At 44.9% G+C, this 19,976-nt stretch overlaps 1 protein-coding gene across 2 annotated transcripts; it reads left to right on the forward strand.

Annotated features, from left to right (window-relative positions):
• The first annotated feature begins 1,157 nt into the window (after positions 1-1,157).
• On the forward strand, positions 1,158-18,564 carry LOC104695705 (urea transporter 2-like). Of its 2 annotated transcripts, none has more exons than XM_019291963.3 (9): positions 1,158-1,339; positions 10,116-10,278; positions 10,993-11,182; positions 11,581-11,709; positions 12,799-12,991; positions 14,616-14,763; positions 15,361-15,495; positions 16,448-16,497; positions 17,516-18,564. In XM_019291963.3, exons 1-9 carry the CDS (start codon positions 1,214-1,216, stop codon positions 17,690-17,692), a joined length of 1,311 nt encoding a protein of 436 aa, XP_019147508.2. In that variant the 5' UTR covers positions 1,158-1,213; the 3' UTR covers positions 17,693-18,564. The 2 variants fall into 2 exon arrangements, with proteins under 2 accessions (XP_019147508.2, XP_010407969.3); XM_010409667.4 differs by lacking the exon at positions 1,158-1,339 and adding an exon at positions 4,011-4,126.
• Positions 18,565-19,976: the final 1,412 nt, after the last annotated feature.

Here is a 19,976-nt window from a genome sequence, read left to right on the forward strand (position 1 = left end):
ACCACTCACCCTCAATGCACTGTGTGGATCTCTCCCACTCCTGCCATACTTCTATTACCACTGCCAGCTCTCCACACACCTCCAGAGGAGCCACAGACTGGCAATAATTCTGGAAGTGAAACATTAGGTTTGATCATATTCAGCCCAGATGAGCTGCAAAGGTCCCTTACCTCACTGTAGCCGATTTGGAGCATCACCTCATTTTGACATTCTCTTCCATAACATCCTCACAGACAAGTTAATGAAGTATGGGCTAGATAAGTGGGCAGAAAGTTGGACTGAAAATTGGCTGAATGATTGGGCTCAAAGGGTTATAATCACTGGCACAAATTACAAGTAGAGGCCAGTAATTATTGGGGTAACCCAGGTGTAATAAGTTTAACTTCCTAATTAATAACCAGGATGTCGGAGCAGGGTGCACCCTCAGCAAATTTGGGGAAGGCACAAATCTGGGAGTAGTGTTGGGTATACTAGAAGGCTGTGTTGGCATCCAGAGGGTCCTCAGTAGGCTGGAAAATATGGGCTGACAAGAACCCCTTGAAGTTTCAGAAGAAGTGCAGAGTCCTACACCTGGGGAGGAACAGTTCCATCCATACATGCTGGTGGACATCCAGCTGGAAAGCAGCATGACAGAAGAGGCCTGGAGGGTCGTGGTGGTCACCAAGGTGACCACAGTCCAGCAAGGTATCCTTGAAGCAAGATAGCCAGTATCTCCCTGGGCACCATTAGGAGGAATGTTGTCAACATTGCCAGGGAGGGGATCCCTCCCGTTCACTCACAACTCTGGTCACATATCACATATTCACACCCAGTCTAGCAAAGGCAGACCAGGACTCAGGGTTTAGCAATCTGCAAAGCTCCACACACGGATTTACACCATTTTAAAGCGCTTGTTGGAGTCCAAGAGCTGATGTAGCTCCCTGAGCAGACCTAGTCCCATTGGTAAAACCTGAGTCAAGAAGCACAGACAAAAACAGCAGTTAAAGGCAATCTGCTACCAAGTAATTTTAATTCTTCAAGGCCACTGAGCCTTGAGAGAGGAGTGAAGCCAAAGTGTGTGAAGCTGAATTAGGGCCATTAGAATCTTTCCGGGCACAGCTGACCAGTTCAAGCTCTGTACCCACCTAATGCAGCCAGACAGCTCCTGCCCGGCGAGCTAAACCAGTCAGGGATCATTCAGCATTTTTCTGGTGCTGCGTCTGGTTGAGATCCAATGACCAGCCCCTGTTCTGACCACGGCAAGCACTGGGCTTGGTCCAAGGGATGTTCTCAGAGACACCTTCCCTCAGAGCACAGAAGAAGAAACATTCACCAGCTTTGCCAGCAGAGAACTGATGAGGTAAGTCACAGATTTAGACCTCCTAAGCTTAGCTGCCAGACACCAACACCAGCTGCCTTGTCCTCAGCACCAAGGGGTCTTCACACATGCCTAAAATCAAGAGGCAGCTCTCTAGTCCTCTGTGCTACCGGCATGCTCAATTTGCACACATTTACATGGTCACCCAGAGCTGGTGGCCCACTCCCAGGCAGGTGATAGGTGACAGCTATGTGACAAGCACATGGCACATCACAATCCTTTCGCCTAGGAATGGCCATTGCTGCTCCAGTCTTCCCACCTTGAACCCCAAAGGATACCTACATCTTTGAGTGGCCCACCCTGGACGTTAGTGATGGGCGCCAGAATTGGCACTGAGTTACACCTGGGAGGTTTTCTATCATTCCCACCTTTCCACATCAATCCTATACAGAGGGAATCTCAGTCCTCAGGCAACCAGGAGTGCTTTGCCTAGGGCACACAGCTGCAGGCAGGTATTCTTTCATCCTTCCTCTCCAGGAGCTGGCTGCACCTGGGATCCAGTGATTTCGTCACATGGCACTGGAGATCTTCCCTGCTCTGCCTCTAGCCCAGAGCAGGCTGCTGCCAGGGACCTCATTCCCACGCAGGCATCAGCAGACTGTGATCCTGTTACTTATTAACCAGCCCTGATAATCTAAACAATACACCTCTCCAAGACATCCATCACTGACCTGCCAGCCAGTGCCTTTTTTGTGTCACTCCAACCTGTCAAATACTCCATTAAGGCACAAGAATCAGACAGAGAGGTCCTGAATCTGGTTCCTTTGTACCAGGACATGTGGTGACAGGACAGATGGGAGTGGCTTCATGCTGACAGAGAGCAGTTGAGTTCAGATATTATGAAGAAATTGTTCCCTGTGAGGGTGGCGAGGCCCTGGCACAGGCCCTGCCTGTGGCTGCCCCATCCCTGGCAGTGTTCCAGGCCAGGATGGACGGGGCTTGGAGCAACCTGGGTAGTGGAAGGTGTCCCTGCCCATGGCAGGGGATGGAATGAGATGGGCTTAAAGGTCTCTTCCACCCCAAACCATTCTGGGATTCTGTGACCCTGATATTAGCTCAGTTGGTCAGAGCATGGTGCCAATATCACTGAAGTTGTGGGTTCATTCCCTGTATTCCATTTACTTAAGAGCTGGATTCAATGACCTTTGTGGGTCCCTTCCAACTCAGAATATTCTGTTAATCTGTGATTCCCTGGAGGAAAGAAATACCCCACAGCTCCACAGGTGGAAGCAGCACAGCCCAGGAGTGAGCCCCGTCTGCACTCTGTGCTGCACCCCTTGGAGGGAGAGCTGAAAAGATGTTGCTTTAAACAGCTTGAAGCCAGGCCTGGGCATCCCTGAAACATGAGAGGTGTGAAGCTTAAAACTCAGTCTGAACAGACCTCCTGTGAGGCTCTCCCATCCAAATTACCCAATGCATTTCCCTTCTCTGTACATCCAAGGGTTCATCTCGCCGGTAAGAAACCAAAGGCAACCCAAGGAGAAATTAATTGTAAAGGGAAAATATGTGGACTGCACATGTGAAGCAGCTTCCCCTGCAAAATTTCATGTTCTACTGGGTGCAAAGGAATAGGATGGCAGTGTCTGGTTCACTCACAAGAGCTGCTGCCTATTTGATCAGAGGAAGACTGGCTCTTGCAGCAATGCTGAGCTGACAGCTTGTATCAGATGCCCTCCTCTTAGGGGAGAAAAAATTGCAGTCTGCTGTTAAAAACATCTCCATCAAAAGAGATGCACCCTGGGAATGAGCACAGTGAGAATAAAATCACTCCAGCTCATGTGCATGCTGAGACTGTTTCCACAGGGCAGGAGGAGGCAAACCCATAAAGTTTAGATGGGTTCTGGTTCAACAATAAATCATTCTCTCCAGCACCCAGCTCAATTTGCAAGGTTGCTTCTCTCAGCCATCACTGGGAAAGAGTCCTAAATTTACTATGGCTTAAATTAGCCTAAAAGGTCCCTTAAGTTCACCAGCTCCTTCTCTGCCCTTTCTCCTATGTTACTCTTCAAGACTACCCTCTCCAGCCTCTTCTCTGCCTTTTGCAGCACTTTCACAGCCTTATAAACCTCTCAAATATGCCACACTTCTGATATTTCAGATTCCTCCAGCAGGGTAGGGAGGACAGGTTAAAAAAAAAATTAAAAAAGGAAAAGAAAGAAAAATACCCCTTGAATTTCTCAACTAATTGATAAAAATCAATTAAACAATGGAAGATCACCAGGTCTTTCACTGCATTTCATTAACAGACTATTGCTTCTGAAAACTACCCAGAAACAGGAAAACTTGACAGGCTGCTGAACACAAAATGCTGTGTTGTACATTCCCAGGTCAGAATTTTGATAGGGAAAGATGCTAAGTTGTGCTGGATAAGGAGGATAATGCTGGAGAGGTCAAGCTCAGGTACACTGAAAGTCCATTTTAAAGCCCTCAGTCCTTTTAAGTGGTAGAGGAGGAGATAAGGCCGAGTTAAAGGAGAATTAATTTTAAAAAATAAATAAAATAAAATAATTTTTAGAAAACCACATCAGGGAAGAGGACATTTGGATAGACTGTTGGCAAGAGACCCAGGAGAGAGCAAGAGGAAAGGTGGAGAATTCAAAGGGGAACCTTCTTAACATTCACTTGGAGCTCTCCAAGTGGGAGGAGAAACAAATCAGTAATATCAGGACAGGAGCCATGCTAGCCTATATAAGCTGGTGGGACATTTTCTTTTTCTCTACTTCTGTCCTAGCCAGCAAACCTACAGCTACTCCTGAGCTCATCAGAGAGGTAAGAGCACTCTGTTCTTTCCTTCTAATGCACGATGTTACTGACTTACTTGGGTCTTTCCTCTCCCTCAAAACACCTGGCAAGCAGCATTTGAGCAATCCTGCTGAAGGAGAACATCTGAAGCTCAGGAGGGGCACAAGAATATCAGTTATCAACAACCTTCTAGCGGGGTGAGGATTTAATAGTACTGCTTAGCCCAGGCAGCTGAACCTTGGAGGAGAAGGAGAAAAGAAAAAGAGAAAAAGAAATAGCCAGAACTCTTTAACATTTCCTTTTACTGCCTTTCCATTCTGCCAAATGAAAATGCCCAGAGAGTAAAAATACAGAGTTGATGTGATAGTGTCTCTGTATTTCTCTGCCCCGGGAAACAGATCTCTGAAAACTGAATTGCATGTGGGCTTAATGAATATTTAAATCTGAAGGGTAAGCTTTCTTTTGAACTAATACTTTGAAATATATCTTCTATGGAAGAACCTGAACTCTTTTTTTCCAGTGGGGGTCAAGTGCATTATAACCTGTTTCAAGGATTGTGCTTGTGCATGCTTGTGCTCCTATGCCTAACACAATATTAATCCAGCTTTACTACACCCCTAGTAACATTACATGGGCTATGCTGGAATTAGAGCTGCTGAGAGTCTGGCCCTTTCCTGCTATTGTGCTTGGATGCAGGAATTCCTCTAAAAACAGGCTGCACACAGAGCTTGGCTGCCCTCAGACTTCACAGCAACAATTCAGAGAATGCAAGAGACAATGGCTGCAATTGTGCGGTAGCAGGTCCTCGGGTCCTTGGACAAACAAATACCTCACCATAAATTAAACCCTCAGAGAAACCTGAATTTTGGCAGGGAGAGAGGAAAATTCCAGAAAGAAGAGAAAGCACTAGATAAATTTGCTGCATTTTCACAGGTAAAAGCCCAGTGTCCAGCTTGGAAGCACCCATTACCTGGGAGTATTAATTAGCCAAATTAAAGACACTGTCCCTCTCCCAGCTGCAAGCACAACACTGTTCTTACCATGCACAACACAAAACGAAGGTGTGGCCAGGCTTTTCCCTCTTCAGCAGGTGAATAGAGGAGTATTTGCAGGGCCAGATGCTGCAGGAGCGCAGCCCCAGCACGGAGCCTGCTCCACGGCAGCTTTAACAAGGCATGACTGAGATGCGTGGGTATGGCATGACAGGGAGGAAGTGCACACAAGTGGAAGGAAAATTGATTTAGGGAGACACGGGGTTGCATAACGTCAGTACTTTGCTACAGGACATTTATTAACTCTGAAAAGATGATTAAAAAAACAGGATAGATTAACATCTCGGCCCTGCGATGATTTAATCTTTGTAAAAGAGAATCATCTTTTATGTGTTCTCTTTTGTTTCATGGGAAGCTCTCACTTCCCATGGAAATAGTTTTAAGTAGTTTCTCTGCACTCACAGCACACTACAAATCACTTGCACTGGCACCACTGAGACGAAAAGTGCATTCAGACTGGCTCTGCCTGGGTTCTGCTGCTGCTCCTGTATCTCACCAGTTGCACACCAACCACTACTGAGAGCTTGCGCTACAAGACTGGAACACCTCTCCAGAGCTTACATGAGATGAGGCAGTGTGTTCCAAGCTGTCTGTCTGAGAACCGGACTTAGTCTTTAAAAAAAAACTTTTTCCCAGACTAGTAGAAATCAGGAATGAAAAAAAAAACCTACCAAACCTGCCCCCCTGCGGGAGCCAAGCAGTCTGTTCCAGCAGAACACTCCTTCTGCAATTATTTCCATTTCCTTCCTTTGTGCACTAAGAAAAAATAACACTTTCAGTGAAAATTATGTGTTTGCACAACTTTAATAGCAGGTCTTCAAAAGACCTGCTGCAGACCAGCACACATGGAATCCCCATCAGAACATGTACACTTCAGTCTGCATTAATATTCAGACTTCGCTGTGTTAAGATTCTCTGAGCATCTCCACAGTTCTGAGATAAGACACCTTTTGTATTCTCTCCTTTCTTAAATACCTGCTATCACCTATGCCCTGAAACAATGTAATGTGTTAACAAATCATTAATCTGAGCTTATAAATGGTAGGTACTGCTTTGTAAAATCACTAAAAATGCCTAAAAACTATTATGCTGGTGCCAGTTTCCAAGTGCTTCACTACTTCTTTACACTCTCATCAGACATCTCAGTAGCAGTAGTGCAAGTCTGTGGATGCTAAAAAGCAGGAGCAGAGGAATTTTCCCACTGCTGAAGCATTTTGTGAAGTTTTCCTTTCTCATGCTTTAGCTGAGAAACAGTGAAAGACGGTTCTGTAAACTAACTCTCTCTCTTGCACCTGCACGATCTTGTTTTGGTTTACTGAAGAAAATATTTTGAAATAGGCATCGTAGCATTCAGCCAATCACTCTGGGAGGTGTAGGGTCAAGCACCCAATAATGTCATTTCTCTACTGCGAACCAAGTTATATAAACGAGGGGATAATTAATGAAATAATTCCTGGAATTCCATGTGGTGATTATCGCTGTCCCTGGAGACAACAGCGACACAAGTCCTTCATACTTTGCATTTCTGAACAGGTGGGAAAAGCCTCAGGGCTGTGGTGACAACACAGTCCCCTCACACAGGATGTAGCCCCCTCACAGTGCCTGGGATGGGATTCAGAGAGGCCATGAAACCAGTGGGGCTGGATCTGGGTCTTTACTGTGTCATGAAGACCCCATCCAAAACCAAAGGTTCTCTTGGCCTACACTCATTTCCAGCCAGCTGCTCTGCAGGTGAGGAGGTTGTTCAATACTGATTTCATTCTCCCTTAGCATAAATGATCACCGAATGGTTTGGGTTGGAAGGGATCTTTAAAGCTCATCCAGTCCCACCCCCTGCTATGGGCAGGGGCACCTTCCACTATCCCAGGTGGTTCCAAGCCCCGTCCAGCCTGGCCTTGGACACTTCCAGGGACGGTTCAACCACAGCTTCTCTGGGCAATCTCTGACAGGGCTTCACCACCCTGACAGGGAAAAATTTCTTCCTAATACCTAATCTAACCCTGCCCTCTGTGAGTTTGAAGCCATTGTCCCTTGTCCTGTCCTTGCTACATGTACTACAGAGCTGACGAATTCCCAGTGGTTCCTCTCCAGAGAGACACATCCCTAGATCAAATGGGACTGCTTGGGGGTTGGGCTAGATGAGCTTTAAAGGTCCCTTCCAGCACAAAGTATTCTATGATTCTGTGACATAATGAACACGAGTTTGAGCAGCACTGCTGGGCAGAAGGTAACTACGATCACCCCGCAGCCTTTGTGACTCTGAATACTCTGGTACGCGGGGCATTCATTGAGTATCAGGTTTGAGACAGGTTAGTGCAAGTGACTCACCAGATCACCTGGTCTTTTTGCCGTGCCAACTGCGGTGAGCTGGCTTCATTTCTGCCCATGGAAACCCAGAGCAGAGGAGCACGGCCAGCTCACACTTGCATCACTGCCCTAAGCATGCACTTAACTGCCTTTAATGGCAAAGCAATACATCAAGTTTTGGTGAGTTCAGGCCCTCAGATTCATCAATTTTTTCCTCCACTGTGCAAGTGGACTGGGCTGTGACTCCAGCACTTCACGTGCACATTACACCCTGTTCTGCAGACTCCTGAGTGCAAACAGCTCCTCGCTCAAGTGTGCAGGGAAACACCCAGGGAACGCCAGCATGGGTCACACAGCAACACTCTGCTGTGCAGCAGCACTTCATTTTACATGTTAGCAACAGCAAAAGCCCAAGTTACATAAAGAGGGAGATCCTTTAAAAGGAAAATGTAAATGCACTTTCACCAAATGGAGAGCATTTATCTTGGCTGGAAATTTTGATTTAATTGAAAGTACATTCAACTCACTTATTCCAGAATAAAGTATGAAAAAAGTAAAGGTTAATGAATTAAGATAATGAATTATAACAGAGCCAAAAAAAGCCTTCCTGCATCAAGACACCATCCCCAGCAATGCTCTTTCCTCCTTTTCTCTTTTTTCTTTTTTCTTTTTTCTTTTTTCTTTTTTCTTTTTTCTTTTTTCTTTTTTCTTTTCTCTTTTTTCTCTTTTCTCTTTTCTCTTTTTTCTCTTTTCTCTTTTCTCTTTTTTCTTTTTTCTTTTTTCTTTTTTCTTTTTTCTTTTCTCTTTTCTCTTTTCTCTTTTCTCTTTTCTCTTTTCTCTTTTCTCTTTTCTCTTTTTTCTCTTTTCTCTTTTCTCTTTTTTCTCTTTTCTCTTTTTTCTCTTTTCTCTTTTTTCTCTTTTCTCTTTTTTCTCTTTTCTCTTTTCTCTTTTCTCTCTTCTCTCTTCTCTCTTCTCCTCTCTTCTCTCTTTTCTCTTTTCTCTTTTCTCTTTTCTCTTCTCTCTTTTCTCTTCTCTCTTCTCTCTTCTCTCTTTTCTCTTCTCTCTTCTCTCTCCTCTCTTCTCTCTTCTCTCTTCTCTCTTCTCTCTTCTCTCTTTTCTTTTCTTGCCTTCCTTAAAATCCTTACCTTCATGTCCTACAAAAGCCAAACTCAACACTTTTCTGTATATACTGGTCCTCTAATCAACCTCTCATATGAAACCTGTCCTTGTATTAGCTGGGCTCTTCCAGAAGGTAGAAAATGTCCATTTCTTATTTATGCCAATATTTACTGCTTCCTGTAAGGTCACCACCAGCCCTCCAGTAACATAAGAGTGAGAAACTGGCCAGGATGTGCATTAACCAGGCATTCCCCTACACAGACCCAGAGCTGATTAACCACACTGGAGGGTCTGGAAGTGCAATGCCCAGGGGTGAAGCAGCTTAAGTTCTCAGCACCTGTGTTTCTGAACTATGGGTTCTCTCCCCCAGCTGCCCACAAGGTTTTTTAGTAAAGTTTTGAGTGAGTCAAGGACTAACACAAGATCTCTGTGTCTGTATCATCCTATTTAGACTATCAGCTCCCAGCCTAAATTCACTGCTTCTTGCACAAGCTGCTATTCACCAGTGAAACCTGAAGCACCTCTGGTTCTGTATTCACACAACAACACACTTTGTCTGGTGTTTGCTGGATAATTACCAAGAATTAGTTCAGTAAACAGAGTATGCTGCAGGAACAGGGTTTTTTATTAATTTGCTGACTTCCTATTTAGAATTGGTTCTTAGACAAACACTGATTTGGCTGTAGACACTGTTTTTTACTGTTAGGTGTAAGCCTCTGATCCACGTGCCTGAATAATCCTTTCTAGGCTGTATGAGGTGCCAAAGGTATTCCGGCAGCTCCTTATCCAAGGGACATGTGTCCCAAAGGGCACCCCATCTCCCAGCCCTGCACCCCAAACACCTTATCTAGGCCTAAACACCTTTGCTGGGCCTATAACAGTCCCCTACCTTATTAAAACTTTTTATAGCACCTGCTAAATTCAGTAAGTGTTCTTTTCATTAGTCCCTGAGGGTTTCTTACTACGCATGTTCCAACATGTGGTCCCCTATCTTGTCCCAGCAGAGAAGAAGGTGACATGACTAAGGCAGAATGGAAAGCAAGAACTGTGAATTTGGGCATTAAACTCTTGAATCAATGCTGGGTACTTCTAAAGATTGGGCAGTTAAAAGTACAGCTCAAATGAGAAAAAGAAATGTATGAATGCATGTGAGTAATGGAATAGGGCACCGTGGACAACCCCAGGCTAAGCCCATGCTCACAAGAAAGGTTGAACTGGTCCCAATAGGTGATTATGAAACTGAATTTAGGTGCCTAATATTGATGCCTGATGGATAAGTTCAAGCTGGAAATATGGGTTAAGCAGCAGAGAAACTTAATAAATGAAACATCTTCTTATAACTGCATGGAAATCTGGGAGGACAGAGCACGTGAAGAGGGAATGTACTCATGGAGACATAAGAATTAGGTGTTCAGAGTAAGGATTTTCCTCTTTCTGGCTCCAAAGTAGCACATGGTGAGCAGTTATGTGGTAAAGATCAGACCAAAAAGAGACATTGTGATGAGCTTTCTTTTTTTTCCCCTTTCATTTTACCAAAGGTTCAGAAGATCAGCATGGAAAACTGTGTTGATGTCAAGATAGAAACCAAGGGGGAAAGAATGCCAGTGAAGCAGAATCCACTGAGCAAAGGTGGGAAGAGTTTCTGCAGAGCTGTGGGTTACCTCACTGGAGACATGAAGGATTTTGGAACCTGGCTAAAAGGTAAACCTACTTCATCGTGACTAATGACATCAGATTCCAAATAAAAAGTACATGAAAGGAGTAGTAACTTCTCAGGGATGTGATTCAAGTTAGAGTAGTACAGAAACTACCTCTACCCTGATTTATGTCCATTTTGTAGGGGAAGAAATCAGCTTTGTGCAGAGATCCACATACTGTTTAAATCTTGGGGACGTCTGAGATGACATTTACCTCCCAACATGCCATGTACAAAGCGAGTTTAGTCCCACAGAACATAGCCCTGGATGGTTATTCTGTGCTCTGCCATTCTTCATAACACTCCAGGTCCTTTCAGCTGAGCAGTTTCTGTCAAGCCTAATGCCACTGTGAAGTTAAATTACACATAGGTAGGTGTGTTTGGTCCCTGTAATAAATCAGCAGTGGGATACACACACTATTTGCCATCTGAGCCACAGACATCATAAATTAGCTGGTTCATATGAATCTGGTCCAGGGTACTTTATAACACAGGGTTCTGGCAACCTCGCTGTTCATCTCAGTTTTCCAGCTGTAAGACTTCAGTGCAGACCATAATAAATCCCTGTCAGGTTTTACAGTCTCGTTGATTCATTGCTTCAGTCATGGTGCCAAGTCCCACAGCCAAAACTCTTCCTGAGTTTCAAAAATACATCCCAAATCAGTACCATCTGCAGAATTTAGGGGGCTTGTTTTACTACTTAATTTGATCTTTTCCAGACAAACCTCTCATGATCCAGCTCCTTGACTGGGTGCTGCGTGGGATATCCCAGGTGATGTTTGTCAACAATCCCCTCAGTGGGCTGGTCATCCTTGCTGGCCTCCTGCTGCAGAACCCATGGTGGACACTCACAGGATGTGTGGGAACAGTTGTCTCAACTTTAACAGCACTTATTCTCGGTCAGGACAGGTAAGTCCATCCTTTTCCACCTCGAGCAGCCACTTCAGTGCTGATTTATGTGTTAGATGTGTGATGTGAATGAAAAGCTTGAATTTAGTGGAAGGCATCCGTGCCCACAGCAGAGGGTTGGAACAAGGTGATCTTTAAGGTCCTTTCCAGCCCAAATCTTCTATGATTTTGTGTATCTGGTCTGGTAGGACCAGACAGATCCTCCCAGCAGCCACACCTGGTGCAGAGGGACAGTGGATAAACCTGCAGAAGGGGGAAGTGCTAACCCAAGCGTGCAAAATCAAATGTCCCAGCAGGTCATCCCCACACAGAGCCACAACTGGGTGGGGAGGGAGGGCAGATGTGAGCACAGCATCCTCAGGGGAGAAGATTTCAAGACAGCTGTTCCCTCCACACAGATCAGCCATAGCAGCCGGCCTGTATGGGTACAACGGGGTCCTGGTGGGATTGCTGATGGCCGTCTTCTCTGCTGACGGTGACTACAACTGGTGGCTCCTCCTGCCAGTGACACTGGTGTCCATGACCTGGTAAGTCAGATGTCTCCTCTGCTTCTCCTTCCAGCCCCAGAGTCCCCACAAGTGAGACTGAGCTGTTGCATTTCTGTGCAGGCAGCAATGGAAAGGGCACAAAACTAACACATATGCACTGCTAAATCTGCATCATTATTTACACTTTTAAACTCAGATGTAATCCAGAAACAAATAAAAATACCCACATAATCACAAATAATCCAGTGGGGAAAACAAAAATCAATGGCTGATCATGCGTAATTCAATATTCTAAATGTGAGTCATATTGCTGTGATGCATCAATTCATTTCTGTTTCAAGAGGAACATTATTTTCACCATTTCCTACCATCATCAACCACAAGAGCTTCATCTATTTAAGTCACCATATAAAAATGTCATGAAAATTTACTTCTCCAGGCACAGAAACAGTTCGGTGGTCCCTAGACATGATGGTTGACGCTAATCAAAACAAACAACTACTAATATTTTACTCATATATATGGCACCATAATCTGCTAGGTATTTGGACAGAAAAAAATGTTGAAACCTGATCTTTGACCCCAAAATGTCTATCTGAAGATTGCTAAAACCACACGTGTAATTTGTCTGCCTGAAGTTCATGTGGTGTTACAGTCCCTTTGATGTCAGCTTTTACTGCTGATCCACAAGCTCTAGCAAGGGCACACAGGCATATTCACAGCTCACTCAGACCCAGCATGGGTGTCCTAGTCTCAGTCCACTTCAGGTGCTAAAAAGAAAAAGGTAAACACTAGGACTGAGTGGGGGAATAACTCCTTTAAAGTGCTGGATCCTGTCTCCTTCATGCTCACCAAATTCACCATATATATTGACATAACATGACAGGAATTTGTACATTGATAACTGCCTTTAGAGGGGGTAGGAAATTTATGGAGTGACCCTTTCTAATCTCTGATTTGATCAGTCAGACTGAGAAAATTAAACAGTTATGAGGAGGGGAGCGGGTTTTTTTGTTTATTTTAAATAGACCAAATTTTCTGGGGATGGGTTTAGGGCTGGATGTGGTTCTGGTGTGATTTTTGCCTATCTGACAAGCTTCTAGTGAGACCATTTTGTTCTTCTTTCAGCCCTATTTTCACCAGCGCTTTAAGTGCAGTTTTCTCTAAGTGGGACCTGCCTGTTCTCACCTTGCCTTTCAACTTGGCCTTGACCCTCTATCTGGCTGCTTCAGGACCACACAACCTCTTCTTCCCTACAACTGTCATTCATCCTGCCACGGCAGCACCGAATATCACCTGGGCAGATGCTGAAATCACATTGGTAGGATGTCTTCAGGATAACAGTCTCCTTCACTTACAATTAAAAACACTATAGAAATGTATTATCTGCCTTTATAAATTCCTATGGCTTGGGTTGGATGGGACCTTAAACGACCTTCCAGTCCCACCCCCTGCCATGGGCAGAGACACCTTCCCCTATCCCACGTTGCTCCAAGCCCTGTCCAACCTGGCCTTGGACACTTCCAGGGATCCAGGGGCAGCCACAGCTGCTCTGGGCACCCTGTGCCAGGGCCTGCCCACCCTCACAGACAGCAATTCCTTCCCAATATCCCATCCAGCCCTGCCCTCTGGCACTGGGAAGCCATTCCCTGTGTCCTGTCCCTGCATGCCTTGTCCCCAGTCCCTCTGCAGCTCTCCTGGAGCCCCTTTAGGCCCTGCCAGGGGCTCTGAGCTCTCCCTGGAGCCTTCTCTTGTGCAGCTGAACACCCCCAGCTGTCCCAGGCTGGCTGCAGAGCAGAGGGGCTCCAGCCCTGGAACATCTTTGTCACCCTCCTCTGGACTCACTCCAATAAGTCCACCTCCTTTGTGAGTGCATTATGGCCTGGCAATACAAAATTTGATATAGAAGATGGGTATTATCCAAAGTATAAGGGTTTACTCTAGGAATTAACACTTTTGATAGCTTGAAAATGAGGATCTTTTCATTTGCAGTTGGATCTAAGTGTATATATCATAATCTTCAAACTCTCTTGAATCTAATTACCCATTTCTATTTCTATGCATATACTAATCATCTCCCCACAGCTAAGGTTGTGCTGAGAATTCCAGTTAACTCACAGGGTAATATTACTTTTTCAGATATAAGCTGTTTATAAAATTGCATTTTTCTGATTAGACATGAGCAAGAAGATATTACTATGGTAGAATGGTTATAAGCTTGGGTACAAATACTCATTGACATATTTTTAATTTATATTTAAGTGGGACCTTTCCAAAGAAATATTTTCTTTTCCTGCATTACACCATAAACAATACAGATACCAGAGTAACTATTTTCTTCTAAGGTACAGCTGATTATTTTAAGAGGTTCCCAGGAAGTGGTTAAGAAAAGGAAGTTAATTGACACTCAATGGAAACCCACAAGTGACATTTCTCAAAGAACATTTGCCGTGGTGCATAATTTTATGGGGACTATATACAGAATAGTGCCTCAAAACCACCTCTAAGCTGTGACCAATCTGGGTTCTGTCCCACCAGCCCAGCAACTCCTGCTCATATTCCTAGTGGATCCCAAGGGAACCATCCCCTAGATTCCCTGTCAAGGTCCATATGGATATGTAAAAATGGTCAAGTCAGCAGCACATGTAAAGAGGATGATTAAACCCTTTCACAAAATATTTACTCTTGATCTTAGAGCAAAAACCTGGCAGAGGAGCTCAGGGCTAGGGAACAAGCCATGACTCATTTTCATTGAAGGGGAAACCCAGTGGAAATGCCCTGCTGTCTCCCGAGACGTGTCCAAATGCTCCACTTAGAAAGAAAGACTGCATCCAACAAATGCCAAATATGAGCCTGGCCAAGAAAAACAAGTTAAAAAAAAAAAAAAAAGGTTGCAAATCTGATAACAAATTGTCTTGTTTGGTTTGTTTTTTTAATTTCTACAGCTCCTGCAATCGATTCCAGTCGGCGTGGGTCAGGTTTATGGTTGTGACAACCCCTGGGCTGGGGGAATGTTCCTGATTGGTTTATTTGTCTCCTCTCCACTCATTTGTGTCCATGCAGTGATCGGCTCAGCAGTGGGGATGATGGCAGGTAATGATTTGGCTTGTGTCACAGATTTATATAAAAGCATGGAGAATAAAACAGGAGCTACAATAAGTGGAGCACTTAAAATCACAAGTATTTCACCCATTGGAGAATGGCTGCTTGAAAACAAAATATATTCAGCCTTCTGTTTTAAGAATTCTTTTGATTGACTTCCCCATTCTCTTACCCTGTTTTATGATGGCAGAAACCTTCAGAACAAATTAGTGTCTTTTGTGCTGAGATGAATTTTTACCATGAAATACTTAATTTCTGGGTGTATCCTGGTGGTTTTAGGGGCAGATCAATGGAAGTCAGAGCCATCATCCTGAATGTGCAGGCCTCAGGGCCTTAAGATTCACACATAGTCCCAAATATGTTTTGTTGAAGTCATCACTAAATTCAGCTCAGGAGCAACAGGGAAATTCTGCCATGACTCTGCTAAATTAAAATGACTTAGCCCTTAGACTGTAGCAACATGACTACAAACAGCAACTCCATCTACAAATGATGGCTAGAACCCTTGAAAATCTGTGTTCATGCCACTTCTCCATCGATTCTATCTCTCTGGCTGAGGAATGACACATCTCTGACTTTATTTTCCAGGGCTGAGCTTAGCAACACCGTTTAGCCAAATCTACTCGGGGCTGTGGGGCTACAACAGTTCCCTGTCCTGCGCTGCCATCGGGGGCATGTTCTTGGCCCTTACCTGGCAGACACACCTCCTGGCCATGGCCTGTGGTAGGTACCCGGCAGGTTTTCATCTCCCCTTGAAGTGAGACAGGATGCCTTTGCAGCAGAGGTGGGCTGGAGCCAGATGAGCACCTCCAGGCAGGCAGATGGATGTACGTGAGGCTGACGAGTGGTGAAGCTGGATGTTGAAGCCATGGCTTTAACATACCCTGTGCTTTCATTTTCGGCCAAGAGCTATGTTTGAAGCAAGAGCTGTGATCAGTGGATGTGTGTTAACTAAGGTCTTTGAAATCAGATGCTTTGTTTTCAGTCATTAATTGTGTTTGTTCATTCATTGCTGGATTAATCACACTGGTTTCTTCCAGCCATAGATACCAGCTCAAATTCCTTCTTTGAAGAAGGACATGCCTAATCTTTCAGAAGAGTGGAGCTCAAGATCTGTCCGCAGCTGTAGTTAGACAGTACACATTCCCCATTCTCTTCAAATGGATCAAAGGCATGAGCTGGGCAACACAGCAGGACGGAAGAATTATTTATAAGGCAATTCCATATGAAATTTCAATATAGGAGTGAGCTGGGAGTGAAGCTATTGCTGATTCAGTGCTCATATAAGAAAGATTTAGCTCTGTATGTCATTGACCTACCTTCAAGCCCTGGAGGCAGGACAGATGAGGGTGGAAGGGTTATTTTCCTATTTAACCCTATCCATCAAGCTACGTATTTTCCATGTCAGTGCATTTTTCAAAAGCCTGTGATACCATAGCACATTTGTCATCACTCCAGTTCTTTCTGTTTGCTTGCTTCTTTGTTTGTTTTGCCCTTTCCATAAGCTCCAGGTTGGAGGGGACACAGTGTTAAGGAAAGGGTTTAGCAGGGTACTGTCCAGACAAGGGTCATAGTCATTGGTTGAGCTACCCAAGGCAGAATGAGGGATGTTTGCCCTTGCTGTTCTACTCCATGAGCAACAGAACTCACCAGGAACTACCTTTCTTTTTCACAGCTCTCTTCAGTGCCTACCTGGGAGCAGCAGTGACCCACATGTTGTCTGTGGTAAGTAGTGTATCAGCTAAGGGCTGGTTTCCAACGCTGAATTTTTCCCTGGCTTGTCAGACAAAACACCAAGACATGGAGAAAAATTCAGGCAAAGGCAGAAACAGTCTGGGAGAGGGGTTACTCTCTGCCCAGCAGGTTGGTGTGATTCCCACTGGAACAGGCCACTTGGAATCATCATGTACCACTTTCCATCCTCAGAGTTTGCATGAACTTCCACAGCTCAGCTCTAGACACTTATGAGATCACAAAATCATGGAATAGATTGGGTTGAAAGGCACATTAAAGCTCATCCAGTTCTACCCCTGCCATGGACAGGGACACCTTCCTCTAGACTGGGTTTTTCCAAGCCTCATCTATCCTTGAATATTTCCAGGGATGGAGCAGCCACAGCTTCTCTGAGCAGCCTGTGCCAGGGCCTCACCACCCTCAGAGCCAATAATTTCTTCCCCAAATCCCAGCTAACCCTGCCCTCTAGAAGAGGAGAGCCATTCTCCCTTATCCTGTCCAGGCCCTTGCCGAAAGTCCCTCTCCAGCTCCTGGACCCGCTTCAGGCACTGGCAGACTGCTACAACATCTCCCTTCTTTCAGAGATTTACTTTGTGCCTGAAGCAATTGGAAAAAAGGGCCCTGCACATGTGTAAAGAAACATTAAATTTGGGTTAACTTATTCTCCCAATTGCCAGAAGTCAGTCAGTATAAAAGCCCAGGGAAAAGCTGAATGTTTCCAGTATCCACTCTCCTGTCTCATCTCCACCCATTCCTACCTCATGTCCGCCCAAGACCATGGCAGATGCACGAAGGGCAGGCAGCCCTCTCGCCAGAGCTGGTAGATGTTGCAGGCTAGTGCACAATGTTGAGACCTCATAAAGAAACTCAGTCTCCCTAAGGAAAGACTCGATGTAAAACCGAGTCTAGACTTGCTTCAGAAACCCTGTTCCAAAGTGGCTGGCTCTGAATGTTACTCAAATAAACCAAAGACATGTAGTAAATAGGTGGTTTGTTATTTTCTTTGCAGTTTGGGGTGCCATCAGGAACCTGGCCCTTTTGCTTGTCTGCGCTGACCTTCCTGCTAATGACCACAAACCACTCTGCAATCCAAAAGCTGCCACTCTCCAAAGTCACCTACCCAGAAGCCAACCGAGCTTATTATCTGATGATGAAGAAACATGAGAGGTCTTGCTGTGAGGCATAGAGACACAAGAATAGAGATACTCAGCAGATTTTAAGGCAAGAGCACGAGGTATTTCCCCAACAGACTGTGATTTGTGTGCTACAAAGTCCAACACCACCTTCTGCGTGGAGAGACTTTTTCCACCGCATCTGTTTGTTCTATTAAGAAGATTTCTATTAGGTAGGACTGTGCTTTGCTGGAAAGATCTTTCCCAAGATCAATCTGTAATGATTTTAAAGCACACATGTCTGAAAAGACACTTGAATTATAAGCAGCAGGAAAAATTACTTATAAGCGGAAAAGAAAAATCTCTGTGAAATTGAAGACACAGCAATCAGACGTAAAGAAATAAAGAGCATCTTTCAGCATCTGAGGGGACTTCAAATTAATGGCTAAAACTAGCTTATGACAGCAAAGCATCTTAGAGAGTTTCATTGTAGCAGAGAAATGGAATAAAGAGCACCCTTTGCCAAGTAAAAAATAGGTTGTGAAGGATTCTACCTGGAGGGCCTCTGAAACCCCGTGGAGAGAGATGTTCATTAGCAATCATCAAACATAAGACGGACATGATTTTTGTGATTTTTGTCTTAATCTCATGATTTCTCTTAATACTTGAACTTGGTGATGGGTTAGCAAAGGAGGGGACAGCAAGAGAGTCATTGCTGCCCCTTTTCTATGCAATAAAATGGGTCTGTTCAGTCAATGCACAGATAGAACTAATTTGAGCTGTTCTTAACCTTTCTCCCTACACTGCCTCCCTCAGCCCACGAATATCAAACAGCAAAATGCTGTACTGTCCCAGCCTGCTGTTAAAGCTCAGGAGGCTCAGGGGGGACCCTGTGGCTCTGCACAACTCCCTGACAGGAGGGGGCAGCCGGGGGGGCTCAGACTCTGCTCCCAGAGAACAGGGACAGGATGAGAGGAAACAGCCTCAAGTTGTGCCACGGGAGGTTTAAATTGGATATTAGGGATAATATATTCATAGGAATTGTTATCAAGCCTAGAAACAGGCTGTTTGGGGCAGCACTGGAGTCTCCCTCCCTGGAGGGTTTTAAAGGCCTTGAGATTGTGGCACTTGGGGACATGGGTTAGTGGTGGCCTTGGCATCAATTCTGTGATTCTGTGAAGCTGCTGCTCTGCCATTTCTCTCTGCCTCACAGTGGGAAGGGGATGTTTGAGGACCACTCCAGCAGAGCTCTGCAGGACACCAGCCATGTGCCGCCTCTGTCCAGGCTCCCAGGGTACGCAGGTAGGGAAGGGGGAAGCTGGCCTTGCACCCAGCAGTGCTGATCACCTCAACAGGCATTAACTGTGCCACCTTTCTGCCTGGCTCACTGACATACTCTGTCTCATGTTGAAGCTGATACCTTCACCAAAAATATTGCATATGCTCAGGTCGTTCAGCTGACAGGAGCCTACACGCAGTGACATCACTCCAGGAAAAGCAAATCGAAACCTGTTTTTCTTGTAGCAGGTGAAATAAAATCTAACATTATTTTTGAGTTTGGGAAGGGAAAAAAGCCCCCAAACCATGTATTTTTGCATACATCACAAAGTTCTGAGTGTAAAATATTTGTGATGAACTGTTGGCAGTATCTTCTGGTGAAGTTTTAGGTTTTCAGATGTTCAACAGTATTTCTGTATGACTGACACTCACTTGTAAAATGTAGCATTTCCATGATTTACTTAATAAATATCTACATAATATTCTGTGGGGTTAATTTCTCAAACAAACATTCATACTTTTTTGAGTTCGGTATAAGTTCCTCTCTATTTGTTATCATTAAGTTCTCCCAAAGATAGGTTACCTCTTAGACAAGTAGTGTAGAAGACATAGGAAAACAAAATTTTTAAATCAGTGTGTGTGGGATGCATAGGAAACTTTTAAGTTCTGCTCTTTGTGCTTATCACAGAATCATAGAATAACAAAATTATTTGGGTTGAAAGGGTCCTTGTTACACCCCCCTGCCATGGGCAGGGACACCTCCCGCTATCCCACATTGCTCCAAGCCCTGTCCAACCTGGCCTTTGACACTCCCAGGGATCCAGGGGCAGCCACAGCTGCTCTGGGAAACCTGTGCCAGGGCCTCACCATTCTCACAGGGAAGAATTCCTTCCTAATACCCCATCTAACCCTGCCCTCTGTTGGTGTAAAGCCATTCCCCCTGTCCTGCCATTTGAGGCTTAGCCAAAATCCTCCTCCAGCTCTCTTGGAGCCCATTTAGGCACTGGCAGGGGCTCTAAGGTCTCCTCAGAGCCTTCTCTTCTCCAGGATGAACACCTCCAGCTCTCTCGGTCTTTTGGC

Source organism: Corvus cornix, chromosome Z, assembly GCF_000738735.6.
Source record: "Corvus cornix cornix isolate S_Up_H32 chromosome Z, ASM73873v5, whole genome shotgun sequence".
Lineage (NCBI taxonomy): Eukaryota > Metazoa > Chordata > Aves > Passeriformes > Corvidae > Corvus > Corvus cornix.

What these genes read in the sequence shown, in the direction of transcription:
- LOC104695705 (XM_019291963.3), top strand. Translation starts at nt 1,214, where the DNA reads ATGACCAGCCCCTGTTCTGACCACGGCAAGCACTGGGCTTGGTCCAAG. An exon ending in TTTTGGAACCTGGCTAAAAG is followed by an intron (nt 10,279 to 10,992) that starts GTAAACCTACTT and finishes GATCTTTTCCAG; the next exon opens with ACAAACCTCTCATGATCCAG. An exon ending in CTTATTCTCGGTCAGGACAG is followed by an intron (nt 11,183 to 11,580) that starts GTAAGTCCATCC and finishes CCCTCCACACAG; the next exon opens with ATCAGCCATAGCAGCCGGCC.